The sequence below is a fragment of the Copadichromis virginalis genome, linkage group LG20, assembly GCF_057382275.1.
Source record: "Copadichromis virginalis isolate Kocher_CV1m ecotype Utaka linkage group LG20, C_Virginalis_male_GT1.1, whole genome shotgun sequence".
Classification (NCBI taxonomy): Eukaryota; Metazoa; Chordata; class Actinopteri; order Cichliformes; family Cichlidae; genus Copadichromis; species Copadichromis virginalis.
In genome coordinates, this window is record NC_140637.1 from 32,135,505 (window position 1) to 32,160,807 (window position 25,303).

The following is a 25,303-nucleotide window of genomic DNA, read 5'->3' on the forward strand; positions in this document are numbered from 1 at the left end:
ATATCCTGATGGTGACACTGCCACAGTCATAAAGACTTAGAGTCTACATTTGGAAGGGAACTGGCCTGGCATAAATCTACCACAGTGCACGAGCTCCAGAAAGGGAAGACTCACAACTTGTTTTTGTTTACTTAGCTTTAACATGTTGGTTAGATGTAGGCAGTAGGGTTTAGTCACTGTGTTGGTCTATGACGTTTGATCTTATAGTATCTGTGTGTCCTTGACCATGTGTGCTGTGCTGTTACGTCTGTGTTTTAGTCTTTTGCAGTTTCATGTGTCTGTATTTGTCTGTTTCCTTCACTGCTGTAGTTCTTTGTTACCTTTTATTAGATGTTACCTGTCGCTTTACTTCCACCTCCTTGCCTGCCTGTGTTTCATGTCAGCGTTTGTCCTCGTGTCCTCCATATGTTCCTCTTTGCATTTCCACTGTTGAGATCAAGACAAGCCTAGAGATGAAAACGAGATGAAATATAGTAAAATTTAAATATTAGTTTTGGGTATCGGACCCTAGGCTGTATATTTTTCTGTAAATTGCACACTTTTGACACATACATATGCTTTAAAATGTCATTAAATTGTAGTTTGTGCTTATTTTACAAACCTTGAAGTAAAAATTATGTAAAAACTTGAGAAATGATGAAGGAGGGAGGATCCAGATACAGGCCTCTCCGATGTTCAGGCTGAGTTCAGTTAGAGATCCGGCACAGATTCATCCTGGCTGTTTGGCCGCAGTCTGACGTCTCCGTCGATTCTTCTGAGTGCTTTTTTCCAACAATTACAGATGACTTCTGTTCCTCTCTGCCCTCTGTTATCTCCATTGATCTGCTCCCAGCTGCCAATATGTCTCCCGGCTGAGGACACTGGAGGTTCAGTAAAACTGACCTGCGTGCCGTCAGCACGCCCTCGGCTCCCGGCGAATTACAGTCAGTGATGCACTCTCCTCAGCCAGGAGTCCAGTGAATTTAAGAATAAGCACAGAGCTGGGTGAAAGATGCATCTTAACAATTAACTGCATATCACTTAGCTAAAGTCATTTAGCTTTGGAGAGTGGAAAGTCGAGCAGCAAGAGGGCCTAAAAGATCCATATTAGTTGTTTCAGAAGTGTCTCACTCTGTCTTTGTGCTTTATGTGAGTGACACGGTGGGATGCAGGTCTGAGCTGATGTTTGGAAGTGTGGAAATTCTGGTTTCAAAAAGCAGAGGATCAGGTTTGGTGAGCGTGTTCTGGCTCATTTTAGGAGAAATAATATACTTCCAGCTTCTCAAACATGGCTTTTAGCACACGGTGTTTGTCTTTCAGTACCACTGCATAATGTTTAGCTTTCAGAGTCCAGGTCATTTGAAATCAAGGCCTCGAACTAACCGCAGAGTAAACCGATTAATAGAGAAAAAAAGGAAATCAGCAAACACACACTGATACCACCGAAGATCTGTCTTTAACACCTCGATACAGAAATTTTGATCCAGTAAGAGAGCAGATAAGGAACCTGGGATTTTCTCGATGATTAAACTTCAGGATGTTCTGGCTCCATGCGGACCATCTCTGCACTTTATACCAGGAGGTAAAGTGTAGGGTATATGGACTATAAAGAAAAGCTATGAAGGAATGAGGGGAAAATGCAAATCATTCTGTGCAGTCTGTCAGTCAGCTGAATGCACTTCAGTACATGTGGAATTAGATTTAGAAAACAGGATTTATGCCAAGAATGAGAAGCAATTCATTATGAAACTCATCTTCAGGAGGAGCAACTGCACAGCTTTAAAATTAGCTTTAAAGTTTTGAAAAATAATAAAATGGCTTGTAAGATTTGAGCAGCACACAGCAGACAAGGTCGCGGCCTTATTTTGAGAAGGACGGATATATAATGCAGCAGGTACACGAGCAGAGAGCTGCAGTTCATTACCTATATATCTGATTTACTGTACAACCTGTGCTGATTTGCATATGTGTAATATAAAGAGTTAAATCCACAGTGAGACAGACACCAGTTAAAAAAAACGGGAATGTGTTCTTACAAATTAATCATTTAATCAGCTGGAAAGAAATTATTTCTTTGAGTAATAATGATTGGTACACAGTTCACTGAGGACTTAATTATAATAACAACTTTATGAGAGATTTTACGTCTCTCTGGAGAAACTTTCTAAAATAAGGTTTTTGATGCTAAAAGAAGTACAAATAAACACTACAGCAGCATTTCAAAGTTATTGTGTGATAATGTTTCATTTCAGATCCTAATACAAAGTACAGGTAGGTTAGGAAGCAAAAAGGAAACGTTAACGAAACGTGGTGCAGTTTTTTTTTAAGATTTCCCATAAAATAAACTAAGCTAAAAAAAAAAATAAGTGTAATTTTAAATGGATATATATGAATATTCATCTGACTCAGAGCCATTTACAGATCACTGACTCCTACTCAGAGACTGCATATGAAACAATTACATAACTTCTGAATCCAAAAGTGGAAACCTGTCCAAACACCTTAAAACTTTCAAAAAGTAGTCCTGCTGTAAAGACGTTTTGAAAAATGACCTTTGGCTCCTTTGATCCACTTTTCCTGATGAGTTTATGGTTTCATCTGCCCATTTCAAGCCTTATTAAATATAACATGATGTTCATTTTTCCAATATGATCCCCTTTAAAGTCAAAAAGCACAACAGAGCCAAGTATGCTTTATACTACCTTGTGATTAACCAACGGCTGTCATATGAGCACGCCGCGGCCCGTGATTTCTCAGGCTTATCTCTGCTTTAATAAAGCTAAGAAAACTTTTCAAAAATGAGACTTTGGATGCATCATCCAACGGCACTTCTTAAACCGGAGGACCGATTGCTGATCATATCTCTCTGAATATTTACTTAAAGAAACAAAGTAAACAGGTGGAGCTGAGCATCAATCAGCTTCTAGCTGTTGACTGGTTTGTATAGTAAACTGTTGACTGGTGCAGCTGCAGGTTTCTCCCGTCGGTGTGTCTGAGCAGAATCACACAAAGCATCCTGGCCTCCTGCCAGCTCTCTAATCTCTTCCTCCTCCTCCTCTTACTTGTCCTCGTCTCACTACCTGTGATTTATGGCTGAGCACAATGAAAGGTGAAGGCCGCATGAGGCAGCGACCAGGAATTTGTGAGAGTGTGTGTGAGCAGCTTTTCAACACTTGCACTGTAATCTTGTGGAGGACTTGCCTATTTATCTTTTAACTAATACTACAGATTGAAAAAAACCTCTAAAATCAAATAAATATCCAGTTTCAGTGATTTGTGTTAGTGGCAACATTTTCCCAGTATTGAACTTGTTTGTCTAAATTGTGTTTATATAGTAAATTGCAGCCTCAAAGTTTATTGGAGGGACATAATGCTATTTATGTGATGATCACCATAAAGAAGTCTTCTTCTTGCTTAACCTCCTGCTTGGAATCAATGGATTCATTTATTCGGAAATTTCATATGAAAAACGTTTTCTCTCTGCAGATATGGAGACATGGTTCCAAACACCATCGCAGGGAAGATCTTTGGATCGATCTGCTCTCTGAGCGGCGTCCTGGTGATCGCCCTTCCTGTACCTGTCATCGTGTCCAACTTCAGCCGGATCTACCACCAGAACCAGAGAGCGGACAAGAGGAGAGCACAGCAGGTCTGATTCTGACGTTTCAGTATCGAGCTCAAAATAGTCTAACCAAGAAGTAAGACTGCAGCTTCTAGGTTCTGATGCAGGTTTAAGACAACACAAATAAAAACCATGTAACTAAACATCCACCTTTGACCTCTTCAAGGTCCACCCATCCATGTTGTGTTCTGGGATGAGTCTAATCAGATACTGTGGCCTTTAAAACAAAATCCCTTTATGATTAAAGTTGGCTGAAAACTTTTGTTTTCAGAGATACCTCATTTCAGCCATGCATTGATTCATTTACTCACTGAGCACTTATCTTTTGACTGAGGTCTAGCGAACATCTAACAGGCCAAGGCAACCCTTTAAGGCCATCTCCTTGAACATCTCCTTTCAGTGCTTCCGTTCTGGGCACATGCCATCTAGGATCGACACCGGCGTGAAAAATCAGGTCATTTTTTTGCTTTTTGGGTGGAGTCATAAAATGTTTAATACACTGCACAAACAGAAATAGCAAATCAAGATAAGCAGCGTCGCTGCTTCATCCCACTTTTGATAAATGAAATCAAAATATGTTGAAACTGTGTGCTGCTTTGTCTGTGTGGGTTCTCAGCCATCCAGGTCAAGATAATCTAAGTTTCTTGGAGATTTTTCTCTCATCCAAGAAGCTTCTTCAGTTCTAAGTTCACTGAACTGTGCTGCTTTCTTCTCCTGGTGTTGTGCACCTCTGGCACGATGACCAATACTGCACCCAGCCAATAGGAGGCAGCTGTGATATTTTGGCTTGACTTCTGTGTAGCTGTCATGCCCATCAGTTTTCATTTTTATTCTTTGGGTGCACCCTAAACGTACATGTGGTGCATCTTTATGCTTCTATTGTATCAGCTGAAAAAATAACGTTTTATTAAAAAGCACCTTTAAAGCCCGAAAACTGGAGCTTTGCAGCAAAAATTGCAATTCACCTGAAAAATTATGAGTTTAGAGACAGATGATGTGCTCCTCTACAGTGTGTGTGTGTGTGTGTGTGTGTGTGTGTGTGTGTGTGTGTGTGTGTGTGTGTGTGTGTGTGTGAGGCGCTGACGCTGCTGTTTTCCTGTATTTCTGTCAAACAGAAAGTGCGCTTGGCTCGGATCCGCATGGCAAAGAAAGGAACAACCAACGCCTTCCTCCAGTACAAAGAAGACCGAGGGCTCAGGGTGAGACACACAAACATGGACGCAGACACTCACACTAACAGTGGATGATTTCTCACTGTCTAGGAAGAAGGCTGGATTACACTCAGGTTAACTCAGAAAGTTGTGGAAAGGTAAGGAGAGATAAAGGGACTAAAGACAGAGTGAAAAACACAAAGTCACATAAACCACAACAAACAAGATAAAATCAAATAAAAGTACACCCAAAGAGAAAGCTGGCTGATGTGTGGGGCCAAACTTTATAACTGTTAAACCCACAAATAAATCTGAGCCTGCAAATAAATTTTACATGAGATTTCTTAACGAGGCATCAAATGTGCTGACTTTCAGCAGCTGCGAAAATTTGCCTTGACCTGAAGCATCTCGGTGTGTTCAGTAAAAACCACCATGCACGAGGCCTCATCAGCTACATGTAGTTTCTCACTTTCCTGTAGTTTGCCCACAAGTGTCCCACACACAGATGTGTGCAGTATACTGTGAACAGAGAGATCTTCAGGCCACATGTACATGCAATAAATTTGGGGATGACGATGTTTACTTCTGCATACATCATCCAGCGTTATAAATACCTTCATCATCCATCATTTGCTCTGTAATAAGATTTCCAGGATGTTTGACCTTTAAATTCAGGAAATCTTTGTCCTCCTTGGTTTTGCTAATCATGACAGCACTCTTACAGGCATGCATCCACTCCATAAGCATAATGTATGTGAAGGAGCTACTGCAGACCAACACCTTTAGGACCACAGATATCTGAATCCATAATATGGTTCACTAGGATTCTGCTGATCATGACTTATCTATACTTTAGCTGCAGTGAGCTTGACTTCTCACAATGCATTTCAGGACCCTGTCACGGTGCTGGGTTGGTTGACCCAGTGCTTTGAGTTCAATATATCTGGATGGTTTATGATTTATGTTTAAATTAATTTAAGCTCATTTTGTTTTCCCCAGGTTGCCCTGTTATACTTCATTGTTCATTAGATTCCCCTTGTGTCTTCGTCTCCCTCGCTCTTCATGTGTTTCACTAATGTCTTTGTCTTTGTTTGTGTTTCCCCCAGCCATCATGTTCTGTTTCCATGTCTCATCTCCAGTCCCCTTTTCCCTCTGTATGTTTATAGTGAATGTGTTCCTCTTCGGTTCGTCATTTTAAGTCTTAATGTTTCCTGTTTTATTTTGAAGAGGTCTGGTGTTCCATGTTCAGTGTGTTTAGTTTCACTTCCCTGTGGCGTCATTGGCTGTGTCCCAATTCAGGGTCTGCACGCTTGAAGTACGCGCACTACGCGTACTACGTACGGTGCGTACTATAAGTACGAGAAGTGCGGAAGTGAGAGGCTTGTGAAATGGGACGGTATACGCTTCGTCGCGCTGTTCAGGTTGCCTAGCAACCATGATACTAACCGCGAGACACGTTACATACAGCTTTGTTTGACAGAAATGAAGGAGAAAAAATTTTTGTTGGTCATTCATTTTTGTCATGACATCACTTTGATTAGTTGAGTATCTGAGGCTGAGACCACCGGACTGTAAAACATGATTGTTGGGCTTCATTTCTGTGCTGAACAGTCATTTAAGATTAGTTAGTAAATAACAATTAGCTAATGTTGTTCATGAGACTAAAGTCATCTCACTGTGGTAATGTAAATATAATATGGACAATATTATATGTATATATATGTATATATATGTGTATATATATTTCAATTCAATTCAATTGAAATATATTCAATTCAATTCAATTTCAATTCAATTTTATTTATATAGCGCCAAATCACAACAAAAGTCGCCTCAAGGCGCTTCATAGATACAGAGAAAAACCCAACAATCATATGACCCCCTATGAGCAAGCACTTTGGCGACAGTGGGAAGGAAAAACTCCCTTTTAACAGGAAGAAACCTCCGGCAGAACCAGGCTCAGGGAGGGGCGGCCATCTGCTGCGACCGGTTGGGGTGAGAGAAGGAAGACAGGATAAAGACATGCTGTGGAAGAGAGACAGAGGTTAATAACAGATATGATTCAATGCAGAGAGGTCTATTAATACATAGTGAGTGAGAAAGGTGACTGGAAAGGAAAAACTCAATGCATCATGGGAATCCCCCGGCAGCCTACATCTATTGCAGCATAACAAAGGGAGGATTCAGGGTCACCTGGTCCAGCCCTAACTATATGCTTTAGAAAAAAGGAAAGTTTTAAGCCTAATCTTAAAAGTAGAGATAGTGTCTGTCTCCCGAATCCAAACTGGAAGCTGGTTCCACAGAAGAGGGGCCTGAAAACTGAAGGCTCTGCCTCCCATTCTACTTTTAAATACTCTAGGAACAACAAGTAGGCCTGCAGAGCGAGAGCGGAGCGCTCTAATAGGGTGATATGGTACTACAAGGTCATTAAGATAAGATGGGGCCTGATTATTTAAGACCTTGTATGTGAGGAGCAGGATTTTGAATTCAATTCTGGATTTAACAGGAAGCCAATGAAGGGAAGCCAAAACAGGAGAAATATGCTCTCTCTTTCTAGTCCCTGTCAGGACTCTTGCTGCAGCATTTTGGATTAGCTGAAGGCTTTTCAGTGAGTTTTTTGGACATCCTGATAATAATGAATTACAGTCGTCCAGCCTGGAAGTAATAAATGCATGAACTAGTTTTTCAGCGTCACTCTGAGACAGGATATTTCTAATTTTAGAGATGTTGCACAAATGGAAGAACGCAGTCTTACATATTTGTTTAATATGTGCGTTGAAGGACATGTCCTGGTCAAAAATGACTCCAAGGTTCCTCACCGCGTTACTGGAGGCCAAGGTAATGCCATCCAGGGTAAGAATCTGATTAGATACCATATTTCTAAGATTTTCAGGGCCGAGTACAATAACCTCAGTTTGATCTGAATTAAGAAGCAGAAAGTTAGCGGCCATCCAGGTCTTTATGTCTTTAAGACATTCCTGCAGTTTAACTAATTGGTGTGTGTTATCTGGCTTCATGGACAGATAGAGCTGGGTGTCATCTGCATAGCAGTGAAAATGTATGCTATGTCTTCTAATGATACTGCCTAAGGGAAGCATGTATAATGTAAACAGAATTGGTCCTAGCACTGAACCCTGTGGAACTCCATAATTAACCTCAGTGTGTGAAGAGGACTCTCCATTTACATGCACGAATTGGAGTCTATTAGATAGATATGATACAAACCACTGCAGCGCAGTACTTGTAATACCTACAGCATGTTCTAATCGCTCTAATAGGATATTATGATCAACAGTATCGAACGCTGCACTGAGGTCTAGCAGGACAAGCACAGAGATGAGATATGATCTCTGTGCTGAGATATATATATATACATATATATATATGTATATATATATATATATATGTATATACATATATATATATATATACATATATATATATGTATATACATATATATATATATGTATATACATATATATATATATGTATGTATATACATATGTAAAACCAAGTTAACGCTTAAAGTACAAACATCACTAATGTTACATAACTTTGGCGACAGGTGGCCAACAGTAATGTTTTAATGTTCTTCGTTATTAAACATTCGCACATAAATAAGTGACGTCATATTCAGTACTTACTTTTGACAGTTCACTCTTCGGCTGCTCCCTTCTGCCCTATTTTGCGGCAAAATTCTCCACACCCACCGCTGCGCTATGAATTGTGGGATATATGGGACCACGAAGCGTGCACCGGACCACGCTTGATATTTGGGGATATCGACGGCGCATTTGGAGTACGCATTTGAACTACACTTCGAATTGGGACAGCCGTCGTCGCGTGGAAGTGACGTAATCGCACTTAAAATGCATACTTCAAGCGTGCAGACCCTGAATTGGGACACAGCCATTCTGTTCGTTCTAATCAGCTGTTTCCCCGTGTGTTTCCACTTCCCCTGATCACCTCCTTTATGTATTTAGTCTTCATTCCTCATCCGTTTGTCCTGCTGTGTTTCCAGGTGAATGTATTCATGCCGAGTCTTCATGTTTCAGGTGTCCATGTCCACTTTTAGGTCTTTTATGTTAAGCTTTAGTTCACCTAGTTTAGGTTTCGCCCTCGCCCTGCCCTTTTGTTTGTATTATTTTTGACAGCCTTAATAAACGGCTCATGTTTTTTTGTCTCTTTGCGTGTCTGCACTTGAGTCCATCTCCTCACTCCACACATTCAGCTTCTGTGACACGCCCATCTTTGACTCAGCTATACAAATAAGTCCCTGTGATTTACACGACTAAAATGATATTTTCCCCTCTATTTGTGTTTATAATTTCCCTCAAATAACACATTTCACCGTCATGTTTAGCTTTAAAGCTCAGTGGACTTAATAAATATGTTCAAACTGTCTAGCAAAATTCATTCTATATTTTTGACATTACACCAGCTAAAACTATAACCCTGGCTGTTTTTATTTTAATGACCGACACTAACAGAACGCAAAAAGAAAGTCAAGCTTGAAGGATTTCCGACTCAAAAACAGGACCGTGACAATTATTACAGTGAAATGTATTAATTGTGTAAATATAGCTATTTTGTAAAAATGTGGATTTTGTCCATTAACAATGTTTTTCTTAGAAAATAGTAAATCCATCTATCAAACGGCAGGTACCAGTGACTATCCAGAGTTTTTCTGAAAGTTTGAAGATTTACTTGTGAGTTGTTTTCTTCGAAATCCCCCCAAACAGTCAATGTCATTTTAGTTATCATCTGCAAATTGAATTCAGTATTTAATTTTTAGAAAAGTGAGCTGCAGATTTAATGAGTTTTGACATGCTGAGGTGAGGCAAGACTAAGAGAGAGGCAGCAAAACAAAGAGCGCCTCAGACCCTCAGACAGACGAAGAGCTGCTGCTTCAGCAGTTTGGTGATTCACTAATAAGAAGCGCATGAGGAGAGTTTCCCCAGCAGCAACTTGGCAAAAGAGCAGTGGAACCTGATCACTGTCCACAGATGCAACAGACACAAACAACAACGTACTGTGAAGATTTAAATCAGACGGTTAGATACTTTACTGATCGCACAAGGCAAATTCGGTAGTTTCAGGATCCTGCACAGGTTGTTGTTTTGCACATAACAAACGGCAGCTAATTGGTGTTTTTTTCCTAGACACATAGAAACCTTTCAGATGAAACCTCAGCAGGATGAAATAACCCTGAATGCTAATTAGAGTCTTCTGATATCATCTTACATTTCGTTGACAGATACACCTGCAGATTAAGATTTTACATTAAACACATGATCAGAATAATTAAAAAGCAGCTGACAACCGAAACAGTTTTAATATAATATTTCGGCATTAAGCCACAAGAGCCAGACCCATTTTTACAGTCAGGAAAACTATGAGAGAGTAAATGTTAAAACTGATCAGGAACTTTCCTCAGCGTGTAAATGGGCCCATGCTTCATCAAAGATACTGCTGTCCCAAAAAAGCTGCCCTGTGGTGAATCATATTATGAGTTTATGGCTCAGTCGCACTAGAGTAAGAATTCAGTTTATAAATGCAGACAGATTTAGTTTGCAATCAGTCACAGTTGATCTGGCCCAATCAGCACAACTCATCTGTGGTCGGTCTGTTTGCATAGGGGCCGTAAACCGGTTGCATCCTGGCTATATTTCTACATAAAAGCGAGGTTGCTGAGTGCCAATGTCATTTTGCTCTTGAATTTGTATCCTCCAGCAACTACATCTCTATTTGTGCAGGAATTTCAGAATGTTTATTTCAAATCTACGAGGTTCTAGCCTGACTCTGAATGAAAGCAGTTAGTTAATTTAGTTCAAACTCTGTTTAATTGGAATTTCTGCATATGTTGATGGCAACAGATGGTAAAAGTTGCATTAATGTTGGCCATTCATGGAGACTCCAAACACTGTTGCCCCAGTGCGACTCTGGTTTTAGGTCATAGTGAGATGTTTGTTAGTTCCAGCTCCTTGAATGGATGCTTGTTAAAGCATCCATTGGCATCACATTTAAACAAACTGGGTGAGCCTACAGTTTTAGCACCTTAGATCCAGCTGTTGTTTGGGACGCAGCAGAAAAGCCAAAATAAAATAAATAATCTGAAGCTATCTCTCGGTGTCCAGTACTGCGCCATTTTTGCATCTTTTCCTTGTATATATTTCTCTAAAATGCTAGTGATGCTAGCTATGTGACAGAACAGCCATACTTAATGTGATTAAAGATGTCCTTTAGTTTCCACTCTAAACTTCCATTTAAATACCAATAACTGTCCAACATTTTCAGAGAAAAGAATGGTTTCTTTTTTTTGTTATAATTTCAGAACTCACATAATTTGTTGGGTGTGAGGAGTATGAAAGATTCAGAGGAGCCCTCGGCCTTTTAGTCTTGTTCCTATTTACTAGATGGATGCATCCCACAGTGTGAACCTGCAGGAATATTTTTATTACATTCTGAAAATAAACTGGATCTAAATCACTGCAGATCTGAGGAACTTTCTTTTTTTATCTTTCAGCTTAATCGTGACTCAGACTCTCAGTTTTTTTCTTCAGTCAAGAGGATGAAAGATTCACCGGGTTTAAATGTTTTATCATGAAAACGGCTTTAGGCTCCAGGTAGAGGGTGAGTGGATGGGTCTCACACAGAGACTCACACAGATATTGTTGAGTCTTAATCTCTCTGCTGCACTGAGCCAAAATGAGGGATGACTGCTGGATTTAAAGAGTGCATAATGAGGGTGAAGAGGAAGAAAAATGGGGTGCAGAGAAAGTGGCGAATATATGGAGAAAGGGAGGAAATCTGTGCTACAGGGCAAGAAGAGAGCTTCATTTTTCTTCATCATAACACGTGAAAAAAAGTTTAGGGAAATAACAAAACTCAATTAAAAGCCGGCTGAAAGAAAAAACAAAGCAAAATGAGAAAGAGCGAGATAAAGGTGATTAAAATAAGAAGAAAAGAGTCTTAAAGATGTTGATCAGCTCTTAGTTTGGCCTTTTAAAACATGAAAGGAAAACTTTTGCAGTTGTTTCTTATTAATGTGGAGAAATGTGAACTGAAGATGAGTTACTGATAAAAAAAACTAAATTCTAGTAAAAGAATTCTGCATTTTAAATCAAAGATTTGTCTCAGGAGACTGAGCCAAAGGGAAGATTATGAGCTCATTCAAATCCAGTGGTGGAAATCACACAGTCTCAGCATTAAAAATGACTCCTTTACAAGTGCAAGCAAATATTAGTTAAAAGGTTACTGTTTAAAGTGCATGTATGCAGAAGCCTCTTTTTGCTGCATTATTAATCTTTTTTTACACGCAGATTATTTAACTGTGACAGTTTAGAAAAGCAGTTATTTTATTATATCCTCAGTATGAGCCGTCAGCTGTTAGAGGAACGCTTCGTAAAAGTGGTGAAAACACAGTATGGTCCTTCTGAACAGGTGTGCCGTCTTATGTGGGCCTGTACAGCAGCTTTATCCCTCAGCCCGCCGCCCCACATAATCAGACAATGTCCCACATTTCACAAGTTTATGAAAGTAAACTCGTGAGTCTCATAAGAAACACGTACCTCAAAAATAGATGTTCTGATCTATTTATGCTTCCCCTGCTGCAAATAAGATGAAATGATTAGAAGACAGAGCAGCAGCTGAAATAAGTTTGAACAATAATGCAAAAAGAGAAAAAAACAAAGCACAAACGTTGAAGCTTACTGATTAACACATTCACCATGAAAATCCCTGAATAGTTTCCAGGTGGAAAAATGAAACTCAGTAGGTCACAAACCCAGGTGGTGTAAAGAAAGGCATCTTGAATCCATCCTTTGTAGGGACCCTTGGGAAATAAAGGAGTGGCTGAAAGTACCTTCATTTAGTTGGAGTTGGGAAAACAGTCCATTCAAATAAATGGACTGTTTCTGTTCAGGAATAGTTGGCAGCTTTGTGCTTATTCAGGAGGTATCAAAATTTGAGAGCATCTCAAATTTTTCTGATACCCAGTGGAAAAGAAGTCATATTTGAGTAAATGTTCTCATTTTCCTTGTATTTTGCCTCCTCTACTTTTATTTTCACCTAATTTCCTTTTAAAAATAAGATTTGTTATTTTGTTACATTTTCATTTCTTGTGTCCTCAGGTTCTTTTACTTTTACATTGCAACTGTTTCCTCTATGAAGCACTTTGAACTTTTGTCACGTGTATGAAGTGTTATGCAGCTAAAAGTTAGTTTGTGCCCGTCGACCAGCTTGTCGACAATCAAGTGTTTCCTGACAATGTGACCAGTAACATGTAAAAAATGTTTTCATTTGCCTGGAAAACTCCAGGCATCATTACAGCCTGGAGCCAACACATACAAGGAATTAATACTTGTTTGTTTTTTATGCCGATGATGCGAGTTTCTACATCACATCCGACTCATCTCAGCTTTATCTCTTTCCTCTTTCTTCAGTAAACCTTTAAATGCAGATAGTTTTCATTTCCAGAGTCTTACTTTAGTCATATTTGATTTGGTGTAATATGATATATATGATAAAATATGATATAGATAACAGATATGTAGCTTTAAAACCCGTTCTCCTTTTCACTACTTTAGCACCACTGTACATATTCCTTTAACAAACAGCAAACTCAGCTCCTTTGCACTCATGTTTTATGAGCATGAGTGCAAATGAGATTTAACACTGCACTGGATTGCTCAGGATCAAACATAGCAGACCCAACATAGAAAGTGATTATTGTGGTTTTACTGGTCAAAGAAGCAAACAAAGACCAGTATGAGCCTACAAATATTCATTGAATACATGAATGTGTTGATATTTGACATTAAAAAGAGGAACTGAACTTAAGTTTTTGTAGAAAGAAGTGTTGATCATAAGAGAAATCCTTATTATTGAATTCTGCAAACAACCTTATTAAGGACATTTGTTAAGAGAACCTCAAAGTGTGAAGCTATCATCACCAATTCTACAAAACAGTCTATTTATTAAACACATTTTATTACGTGTGTGTATTTTCAGGGTCGTGACAGCGATAGCACAGCTCTGTGTGTGAAGAACAGATCGGCTTTCGAGCACCAACACCACCACCTGCTGCACTGTCTGGAGAAGACAACGGTGAGGTTTCAGACATTTAATTTCCCTCAGGACCATCAACTATTACATCTTATGCAGACAGAACTCAAGCTGCCTCTTACTTTTTTGAACACCAGTTTAAAATATCTTCAGCAGTTCTTTGTCTTTGTACAAAGCCTTAATATAAACTCTGTTTCTGATCCTAGAAACAGAAGCTGGATAAACAGACTCACCAAAGTTTCCTTTAATTAAGTCGCCCTTCTGGATTCTCTCAGTACATTTTGAAATTTACATTTCATTCAGCCCCTTTCATCCATGCCATTAAAATAAACTTACAGTCATTCAGTGTAGAGAGAGAGATATTTTAGCTTCACTTTTTAAGACGGTCAGCAGTCACAGACTGAAGATCACACATAGATTAATGAACAGAAGAATTTCAACAGCTTCATCTGGAAAAACTAAAGACAAAAAGACAATCATACGCAGAAAACACCCTAAAAATAACACAAATATCCCAAAAATAAAAGAAATGAGAAGAAAAAATATACTTAAGAGACTGTATAACTGTAACATACAAATTAGGCCACAAAAATATGCAGAGGCAGAAAATCACAAAGATTTAGATTTACGACTTCAGAGAAATGCAAAAGCGCATCTTCCACAATCCACACATGCAAGATTGAAACTTCAGCTGACCTCCCTCCTTCCTGCCTCTGCTTACAGAACCATGAGTTCACAGATGAGATGACCTACAGCGAGCTGTGTATGACTGAGTCAGTGGGCTTCAGGACCAGTCGCAGCACTTCTCTATCCAGCCAGCAGGGGGCACAGAACAACCCCACCGGCTGCTGCCCCCGCAGGGCCAGGAGGCGAGCCGCCATGCGCCTGGCTAACTCCACTGCATCAGTCAGCCGGGGGAGCGTCCAGGAGCTGGACACCCTGCATATCAAAACAACCTCCATACCGCCACAAACGTAAACACAGATGCTATAATCAGATAAAGATACACACCTGCGTATCTAAATTTATCACACAAATAAAAAAACAACCTTTTGCTTATCTTTTCTTTTCTCTTTTTCTTTATTTCAGTCGTTCCAGTCTGAACGCCCAGGCTGACAACCTAAAGCTGAACTGCGGGGAACAAGATTTCACTGCTGCGATCATCAGCATTCCCACGCCGCCGGCCAACACACCGGATGAAAGCCTCCCCCCATCGCCTGCCCCCATCCCCGGCATCCTGCGCAACACCCGAGCAACAGCTTTTACCCATGAAACCGTCAAAATCTCCTCCTTATAACCTCCAGCTCCACACATGACATCCCTCCTGACACCCCTCCGCCCCACCAGCCACTTTCCCAGTGAACTTCCTTTGAACCTCTGATCCTGGATCTGGGGCGCTGCTAGCTGAAATATCGGGAAGAAAATACTCAGATTGATTCCTGACTGATTGCTTTAACTTCCACATGCATTTCGCTGGTTACATGGATTAAACAGTCGTATAGCTAAAAGAGCAGGTGAGATGGGAAGAAAAATGTACGACCACATCCAACGACAACTGAAAAATAAGAACCTCAAAAAAAAAAAAAAAAGCTCAAATCAAAAGCTACAACTTCATGAACGAAGCAAAAGACCTTCTTAAACCTTTAGGATCCACCCTCATGCATTTTGTCTCCTTGCACACATTTGACCCGCCTTGCACAGTTTTGACCTTTTAGATCTCATTGCACAAACCCATGAAGGGTTCAACCTGAAACATCAGTGGAAAAGAAGCCAAGACTCCAAAAGTCATCCCGAACTGGCTGATGGTTTGGCTGGCTTCGTTTTCCCTCCTTTAGAGGAGGCATGCTAAATGACTGCTGACGACAGAAGTTTTATTTTTCAGTGTAAACTCGACATGAATGGACTGAGTGGTTTTATAAAAACAAGAGAGCATTATCTGTTGCTTTGGGGGGGACCAGCAACCACCAGAGGATCATTTAGAACAGGCTGGTTTAGTTATTGGTAAAAGATTTAATGGAGATGACCTGTAGACAACCAAATAACCCTCAGCAGCTTGAAGGGCCATATCTAAGACATTTTGAGGTTTTTATTTTCTTGTAGGAAACGTGTGCCGGAACTTTTGTTTTCTTTGGCTGGATTTCTTTTCATTCCAACGACAGACTACATGTTGAAGCCTGAATGGAGCGACAGTGCTGCACAGCTAAGTTCACTTCTGGATCTCTTTTGCTTGAAACATGAAGGTTTAAACTCTAAACAAAAAGCTGAAAGACTCATCTGCACTCAAATGGACTTTTGAAGAGTTTGTGGACGAGCTCTCTGACGGTTCTCGCTGAGCAGCTGAAGGTCTCATATTTAGAAAATCAAGGAAATCATGAAGGGGAACTCTTGATCACTTGAACTTCAAATAATTTGGGAAGCTCAGTGAAACCCAAGAATCTTTGTTGAGCAACTCGCAAAACTACACTGGGCAGTCTGCATCTTTAAGGAGCTGGTCTGAGCAGCACTGGACTCACCTGGTTTTCTAAATAAACTGTGGAGAGTTAAATTAATGGTCCTGGACTGGATTACTCTGGTCTAGTCTGACTGTAGCTCTGAAGTGTTTGTCAGTGTTGACACTAACGCCCAGACCGGGATCAAGAGCCTTTTACCTTTCAAAATATGCAACATTACAACAAGCAGGAAAATAGCATCAACAAATGAACAGAATAATATTAATAACAGTTATAATGTGTGTGTTTAAAACTACAGTAATTATTGCAGGGAACAAAGTGTAAAGCAACTAAAAAAATGCATTTGTTATGCGATCTTTCCACTGAGAGAGAACATAACGAGTATTCTGCAATAGATTTGAAGGGGAAAGGAAACGCCGACACTGAAAGCTCTTTAAGCGCTGAGAGTACGTTCGCCCCGACGACGGACACTTTGGAAGAAAAAGGCTTGTTTTTCACATCTTTGCTGAAGTGGAAAACATCCACATGAGCAATGATTCACGCTTGTTTATATCATTAATCCTCTGTTTCTTCTGTAATGTCTTCATGCTTTTAAAGGCTTTAATACGAGTAACTCATCCACAATATTTATAGAGCTTATTTAATCTTTTGCCAACATGCTCTTATAACATAAGGTAATGTTATGATGCTAAACTAAAGTTCCAACAAATGAGAAACTTTTAGAATTTTTAGTTGTTTTATTTCTTTTAAATGTATAATCCAATTAAACAAGTCATGATGCTTCTTTACAAATAGTTGTTTCTCTGAGCACGAGGCTGCCAGTGACATTCAAAAGTGTGAACATCTATCAGCTGGACAGTAAGTCAGCTAAGTATGTTACTGTTAATGGATCGGGCGAGTCCGTTTTTAAACCAACAAAATCACTTCATAACTGTAAAAGAAATGTTGTTGATACACCTGGTAATCATGTTTACACTTGTAATGAAACCGCTCTGCGACCAGACTGAGACGCCTCCTCCGGAGTCACACAAGTGAGATATAATGTTCACATCTGTGCAATCAAACTGCACCAAATAAGAAAATGAACCAGAGTTCAATTTGAACAGACTAAACAGGGCATTTGTACACAGTCTTTACCTTACACGTTCAAGAGAGACGGGTCTCCTTTACTGGCATCTGAACGCTGACAGAGAGGAATCTGTGCGAGAGTCTCAGTCTGTTATCAGCTAAATCCACAAAAATCTAAATCTAGTATAACTAAAATAATGATCACAACTCTACAAATAAGGGATTTGAAGTTGAACATTAATGTTTTTACTTCTTAGTATGCAGGCGGAAAGAAATGGTAACTCAATATGAGTTTAACTGAGTTCAGTGCACTGATTTGAGTAAAATAAAGGCTCTGTTTGCATCTATGGAAACATGTAGCGTCAGCGCTCACTGGGCGGAGACTCGTGCTCAGATGTGTTGAAAGTTACCCTTTAAATATACGTCAGCACGTGCATTCAAAACCATACATGCTTTTTCAAGAGTGGACGCCGTCGGCCACGTGTGAGCTCAGCCGCGAGCGATTTGTTGAAGCGTTTCCTTGAACCATTTAAGAGCGAGTGTGAATGCGTGACACACAGACAGAAGACAAGAGGTACATACTGTAACATATTTTGTATCATAAACTTTCACCCGCATCTTCCAATCAAATCCTCAAATCTAAACAAAAAAAAGATAAAAATAGAGAAAAAGAAAAAAGAGATGAAAGTCATCGGGTATCTGACTGGCGTTCCTTCGTGCATGAGCCTCGTACAGTAGAAGTAGCACTACTGATCATAGGAATTTATAAAGCATATCAGAGAAAAAAAGAGAAAAAAACACGACATAGTGGGGAAGAAAATCTCATCATCTGTTCTTTTGCATGACGACTCTTATTGTTTTCTCTCCTGCCAGTTGTTGGTTTGTTTTCCTCATCCCCTCTGTCCCTGAATCTTTTCAAGACGAGTGTTTGCACCACCGAGCAGTTAGATTACCGAGAAGCAGATTATTATCAGTGAATCATTCAGGCATGTTCCTCGCCAGAATGCAAAGTGTGTATGCGCGAGGTCGGGCGGCTGTTTGTGCGTGTACGTGTGAATGCGTGTATGTGTTCGTATGATGAGCAGTCACAAATATGCATGGATACCGTTATAGGTATTTTATCTGTTTTCTCCTGTAGTTTAATGAGAGAGCGGGGACTGGACGGACGGGCTGGACGGATCTTTGGCTTGTTTTCTGAAATACCTTCGCAGTCTCAATGTTTTCGCTTTATTCTGTAGCTATGGCCTCCAGCTGGCATCCACCCCCCCAATGTCTGTGTCGAATGACAATTACACAAAAAAGGCGCATTGATGCCCACTCGCTTACTCTTTAAGTCAGTTATTATCAAACTTAAAAATAGGTTGTGTTAAATTAGCCAGCTGATACGCTGTGGCCTCGTTGGCCTTCTGACTTTTGTTTTTACATTTCCTTTCCCTTACACGTTTCTTTTAATTATTATTACTTTTCAATTCCAAAACTGTGAAGCAAGTTCATTTTTTAAGTTGATATAAATCCAGTGTTATTTCATGAGTGAGGTACTGTCACTCATGCAGATGCTGATGGGTGGAGGGAGCCATGGCTGGGATTCATGGCTTGACTGTAATTTACTGGGGTCTGCTGTTTAATGTCATGTTGCTTTGTTGTCTCTGGAAATCAGGAAACATCTAAATTTAAATTTGAGCGTCCTGCTTTGGTAATTTAGTCCTGTCATAAACCTTCATAGAGATGTAATATATACGTTTCAGTCATGGCTTACAACGGGACATACGTGTAGTGATTCAGGGGGTGACGCTGTCCTGGGGACTGGCCTGACCATGAGATGTAATAATCACGGTTTAAGTGTAGTGATTACCGCAGTCATAGATTTTATTGTGATTGGTCGGCAGGTCCAAATTCATCCATTAACCCCCCCCCCCTCCAGTCAGATGTTCTCTGTATGTCACAGTTTCAGCACGAGGTTTAAAGAGCAACCTAATAATTCCAGTTATTAATGAGAAATGTAATGAGATGAAATTAAATGTAATGTAGTAATGAGAAAATAACAATTTTCCTTAATGCTGTGTTTAGATTTATAAGCAACAGGAATCTCCTGATGAGGATCCGGAGTCTTGGGGAAAAATATAAACTGTTCTTTCTGACTCTGTCTACTGCTTACACTGTTATATTTTTCCAGAAGCCCAAAGGCTACTCATAGAACCAGAGTTATGTGTGCAACAGATTTGATGAATGTGTGAAAGACTGTTTCCAGTTAAAACTGGGTGTTAAGTTGCTCTTTAACTTATTTATGTTGCTTTGAGAATGACGTGGTGGTTCTAAAGCATTTGAGCACAGGTAATTCAATTTAAATGTCACTTTTTTTTAAATGTCAGGTGAACCTGACTGAAGCACACTGGTCTGATCCTGAGGTGACACAATGGGAGCTTAGATGAGATGATCAGCAGCATTTCAGACGCCTCAGAGTTAAAATGTTGTTGTTCAGTCTCAGAGAGAGAGTGAGGAGCGATGGATGAATGACGGAGAAAACAGCATTAAAGCACAGAGGTGTATATTCCATTCCACTAATAAAGACAACAGAAATCAGAATGTGGTGTGCTGCGTTTGTTCCTCAACATTTATCCGTCACTGTTACAAACTGCTCGTGCAAGTCCACCAGTTTGTAACAAACCCCAAACTGTCCAAAATTCCCCAGAATCGCTCTTGGCTCATTATTTCTGGATCTATTTTGTATCTAACTTGTGAGCTCTAGCATCAATGGATTCAGGGGTATGCTTGGTAAAACACTGACCTCTAGTGTCGTGTATACAGATTACAAGCCACTGTGTTTCCTTTTATTCCTTATTCTGACATGGACACTTAGTGCCCTGTACCAAATTTTGTTACCAGATAAAATGGTACAGAAATCTGCAGGCACATTTGCAGATTCACATAATAATAAATATGTAAGACGTGCTCCTGCAAATATCACAGAAACAGCCATCATTTTAAAAGGGATCTGATATAATCGAGCTCCTGGTTTTCTGAAGTTTCTCTGCTTTTCACTCATTTTCAGTCGACTCCTGATATCTGACCATTTTCAGAGGATTATTTTGTCACTTGTTGAAGCACTGAACACTGACCTATGAATCAAGGCACCTAATTCAAGGGAGTGATGTTGTGTCTACACATAGCATACATTTTCACTGCTATGCAGATGACACCAAACTTCAAGATTCAAGATCCTTTATTTGTCACATGAATGTCGCATAAATATGCAAATACAACACGCAGTAAAATGTGTCCTGACACACTCAACTGTGCAAAAAAGAGAGAACATTATATACTTTATCTATCTTTATCTATCTATCTATCTATCAACTTTATCTATTCATGAAGCCAGATAACACACACGAATTGCTTAAACTGCAGGAATGTCCTGGATGACCTCTAATTTTCTGCTTCTAAAATCTTAGAAATATGGTCTCTAACCAGATTCTTACTCTGGGTGGCATTACCTTGGCCTCCAGTAACACTGTGAGGAACCTCGGAGTCATTTTTTGACCAAGACATGTCCTTCAACGCACATATTAAACAAATATGTAAGACTGCTTTCTTCCATTTGCATATCTCTAAAATTAAAAATATCCTGGCTTCCCTTCATTGGCTCCCTGTTAAATCTGGAATTCAAAATCCTGCTCCTCACATACAAAGTCTTAAATAATCAGGCCCCATCTTATCTTAATGACCTTGTAGTACCATATCACCCTATTAGAGCACTTCGCTCTCGCTCTGCAGGCCTACTTGTTGTTCCTAGAGTATTTAAAAGTAGAATGGGAGGCAGAGCCTTCAGTTTTCAGGCCCCTCTTCTGTGGAACCAGCTTCCAGTTTGGATTCAGGAGACAGACACTATCTCTACTTTCAAGATTAAGCTTCAAACTTTCCTTTTTGCTAAAGCATATAGTTAGGGCTGGACCAGGTGACCCTGAATCCTCCCTTAGTTATGCTGCAATAGACGTAGGCTGCCGGGGATTCCTATGATGCATTGAGTTTTTCCTTTCCAGTCATCTTTCTCACTCACTATGTGTTAACAGACCTCTCTGCATTGAATCATACCTGTTATTAACCTCTGTCTCTCTTCCACAGCATGTCTTTATCCTGTCTTCCTTCTCTCACCCCAACCAATCACAGCAGATGGCCACGCCCCTCCCTGAGCCTGGTTCTGCTGGAGGTTTCTTCCTGTTAAAAGGGAGTTTTTCCTTCCCACTGTCGCCAAAGTGCTGCTCATAGGGGGTCATATGATTGTTGGGCTTTTCTCTGTATGTATTAATGTAGGATCTACTGTACAATATAAAGCGCCTTGAGGCGACTGTTGTTGTGAGTTGGCGCTGTATGAATAAAATTGATTTGAATAAGATTAGACTTAGCAAAGAGCCCATTTTAAACTCCATCTTTAGGCACTTCGCTACTAGAAGCCTATTGGAAAAAACATATCATGTGTATAAGCTTCACATGATACCATGTGTCCTCTTTTTTTATGAGAACAAACGAAAAATGCCAAAGACATAAAATACTATTTCTGTACTAAGAAGGCGATTCCCAAAGAGCTTCGTTTTTCAGCATAAAAATCCCAAACACACTAAAACCATACCTTCATAGACACACACCTGTTAGAATTATAAACTTAGTTTTTGCCTTGTGTTTTGTTGTATGTTTGCATGTGTCAATAAATTTTACATTTTCCTAATAAACTGTAAAGAAATACAGGATAAATCAAGACCTTATGCAATTTCAACAATTCCAACAGTCTATGTCAGTTTTCCACATTAAATCAAGTCTTAGAGATTACAGAGGACATACATAAACCCTCAGAGTTGTGTGTTACACATTACATCTCCTCATGGCCAGACAGTTTTTCTCCTGTGGAGTAAACCTAGTGTCACCACACCAGAAACAGAAATAGATTTTTCTGAAAAAACGTATACCTATTACTTCATTGCAGTTATCACACTGTGAGGAGCAGTGCATTGGTGAGCCGGTTCTGGCTCCTCAGCCACATCTTTGACACCTCTGTTTTATCTATCTGACCCTCCATCAAGGAGGTTATGTTTTTGGTAGTGCTCGTGTGCATGTCACATCTGTATATCTTGAAAGATTTTTCATGAATTTTGATCAAACTCTGCAGGCGATGTAGAGTGGGGTCATGTCAGCAGTCCATTAAAATCTGGCTTACACCCACCGCGGTCTTCAAGGTCGACTGAATGATTTATTGGTGGAAAATGGACAAAAAGCCTTATAACTTAAAAACTATGATTCTTACAAGTGTTGTTGTCAACATATAGAAAGTACTTGATTCATCTGCGCGTCAAAGTAATAATAATACTAAAAATATCTATTTTTAAAAAAGTTCTAACTGCTATTATTTGTATTGATAATATATAGGCATAAAGTGAGTAATATACAAGGATTTTAAATATCACTTTACTTTGGCCCTTTGACCTCTTCTTTGAAGTCAAGTAGAGTCAAATTTTTCATAAAATGTCTATTATTTTTAAAGCAGCGCTTAAAATTCAGCTGTCTTTGTGTGTGTTAGCTACATTTAGGAAATGATACTGTTACATGGGGATTCTAATTCCACATTGCATCCAAATATTACACTACATTTGACCTCTGACCTCACTTTTACATTTGACATTTGCCTTTCTTTCAACTTAACGCCAAAAAGCATTTCGAGTATGTTTAAAGATTTTACTGTCAAGAGAACGAGAATGAGCTGTGTGATGATTTAGAAATATCCCGTACTGTACTGTAATATAATAAGCTCAGCTTAGTCATGTCCAATTATTTACAAATCAATAATAAGCAATAATAATGAAATAGTAGAAATAGTCATCTGGCACTGATGTCAAAATTCATTTAAAATTATTTTTAAATTATCTGTACGTGTGTGAGTAGACGTGGGGAAAGAGGCATCCGTCAGTATGAGTGTGTGACAGGACTAACTTGTTTTACTTGAAAACTTTACTGTGTTAAAGTTACAATTTTACTGTGTAAAACTGTAACCTGGAAAATTTCCCTAGTATCAGTTTTGTTCCTCTTTGATTTGATGTGGTTTGACATTTTGACCTGGTGGGAGAGTCCCAACTTTTGCACCAATTAGCACCAGAACTGCAGAGGAAAGTTCAACAGGAAACAGTTCTTTTAACAGTTTAGCAGTTTAACCTCGTTGCAGCTCTCTTGCCCTTTTTTATTCTTTTATCTTCCATATTCAGCTATGACGAACCACTAGAAAATAGTTTCTTGCACAATGACATTAAATAATCTGTCTATACCACATAGTTTAAAGCTTTGATTACTTATTATTTTACAGAATTCAAAATATAAAGCTACTCATATACAGTGCTGTAATATTATAGATCAGACTTAAATGATTAAAGCCATCTCCAGCTGCAGCTTTACAGTGAAATTCATATTAACAACCTACAATAAACAGTCACAATTTAAAAAATTAATATTATTGATATATTATACTAATAATCGATGCCTTTACTGTACTTTAGCTACTTTAAGGATATTTTAATGCCAATTTTTATTTCTCTCATTGCCTGAGCACAATTATTACTTTTATTTCAGAGTCCTTAAACTTGTTTCAGTACTTTGTGAAGCAGTTTTTCAATTAAAAAAAACATAAACTACATAATGAGTGATTCTATTGGAGCATCTTAAAAGAAATGCAAAGTTTGTCGAGTATTTGGAAGGTGCTGGTGTGGTTCTCACAGGTTCGGGTGTAGACAAATGATGTGCAGCTAAAACCACATGCAACTGGAATGGAAATTCAAAACGCAAACAAACCCCAAAAAGTTTCCTGTTGGAAACCACGATTGTTCACAGGTGCCAGGCTGCAGGCTATTTGCTTCCTCAGCAAACTGACACCTTCGACCAAAACATACAGTCTAAAAGTCACAATGAATAATGCAGTGATACAGTCTGTTAAAACAGCCAGCATTGTTGCTTTATTCACTGCTTTATTTCTTACTACGTTCTATTTGAAAAGGACTTTGTGTGGATGCAAAGAAAAAAAGCTGTGACTGGTGGTTACAGTGGGGCAAAAAAGTATTTAGTCAGCCACCGATTGTGCAAGTTCCCCCACCTAAAATGATGACAGAGGTCAGTAATTTGCACCAGAGGTACACTTCAACTGTGAGAGACAGAATGTGAAAACAAAAATCCATGAATTCACATGGTAGGATTTGTAAAGAATTTATTCGTAAATCAGGGTGGAAAATAAGTATTTGGTCACCTCAAACAAGGAAAATCTCTGGCTCCCACAGACCTGTAACGTCTTCTGTAAGAAGCTTTACTGTCCCCCACTCGTTACCTGTATGAATGGCACCTGTTTGAACTCATCATCTGTATAAAAGACACCTGTCCACAGCCTCAAACAGTCAGACTCCAAACTCCGCCATGGCCAAGACCAAAGAGCTTTCGAAGGACACCAGGAAAAGTATTGTAGACCTGCACCAGACTGGGAAGAGTGAATCTACAATAGGCAAGCAGCTTGGTGTGAAAAAATCAACTGTGGGAGCAATCATCAGAAAATGGAAGACATACAAGACCACTGATAATCTCCCTTGATCTGGGGCTCCACGCAAGATCTCATCCCGTGGGGTCAAAATGATCATGAGAACGGTGAGCAAAGATCCCAGAACCACACGGGGGGACCTGGTGAATGACCTGCAGAGAGCTGGGACCAAAGTAACAAAGGTCACCATCAGTAACACACTACAACGGCAGGGAATCAAATCCCGCAGTGCCAGACGTGTTCCGCTGCTGAAGCCAGTGCATGTCCAGGCCCGTCTGAAGTTTGCCAGAGAGCACATGGATGATACAGCAGAGGATTGGGAGAATGTCATGTGGTCAGATGAAACCAAAGTAGAACTTTTTGGTATAAACTCAACTCGTGGTGTTTGGAGGAAGAAGAATACGGAGTTGCA

At 39.6% G+C, this 25,303-nt stretch overlaps 1 protein-coding gene across 1 annotated transcript in view; it reads left to right on the top strand.

The window, feature by feature from the left end:
* kcnd1 (potassium voltage-gated channel, Shal-related subfamily, member 1) overlaps positions 1–19,911 on the top strand; it is an 80,676-nt gene extending 60,765 nt beyond the window's left edge. Inside the window, exons 5-9 of the mRNA XM_085443381.1 lie at positions 3,466–3,628; positions 4,717–4,800; positions 13,765–13,860; positions 14,542–14,792; positions 14,908–19,911. Of these exons, the coding sequence (XP_085299507.1) occupies positions 3,466–3,628; positions 4,717–4,800; positions 13,765–13,860; positions 14,542–14,792; positions 14,908–15,115 (802 nt within the window). The 3' untranslated portion in view covers positions 15,116–19,911. The remainder of the gene's footprint in view (positions 1–3,465; positions 3,629–4,716; positions 4,801–13,764; positions 13,861–14,541; positions 14,793–14,907) is intronic.
* The last annotated feature ends 5,392 nt before the right edge of the window (positions 19,912–25,303 follow it).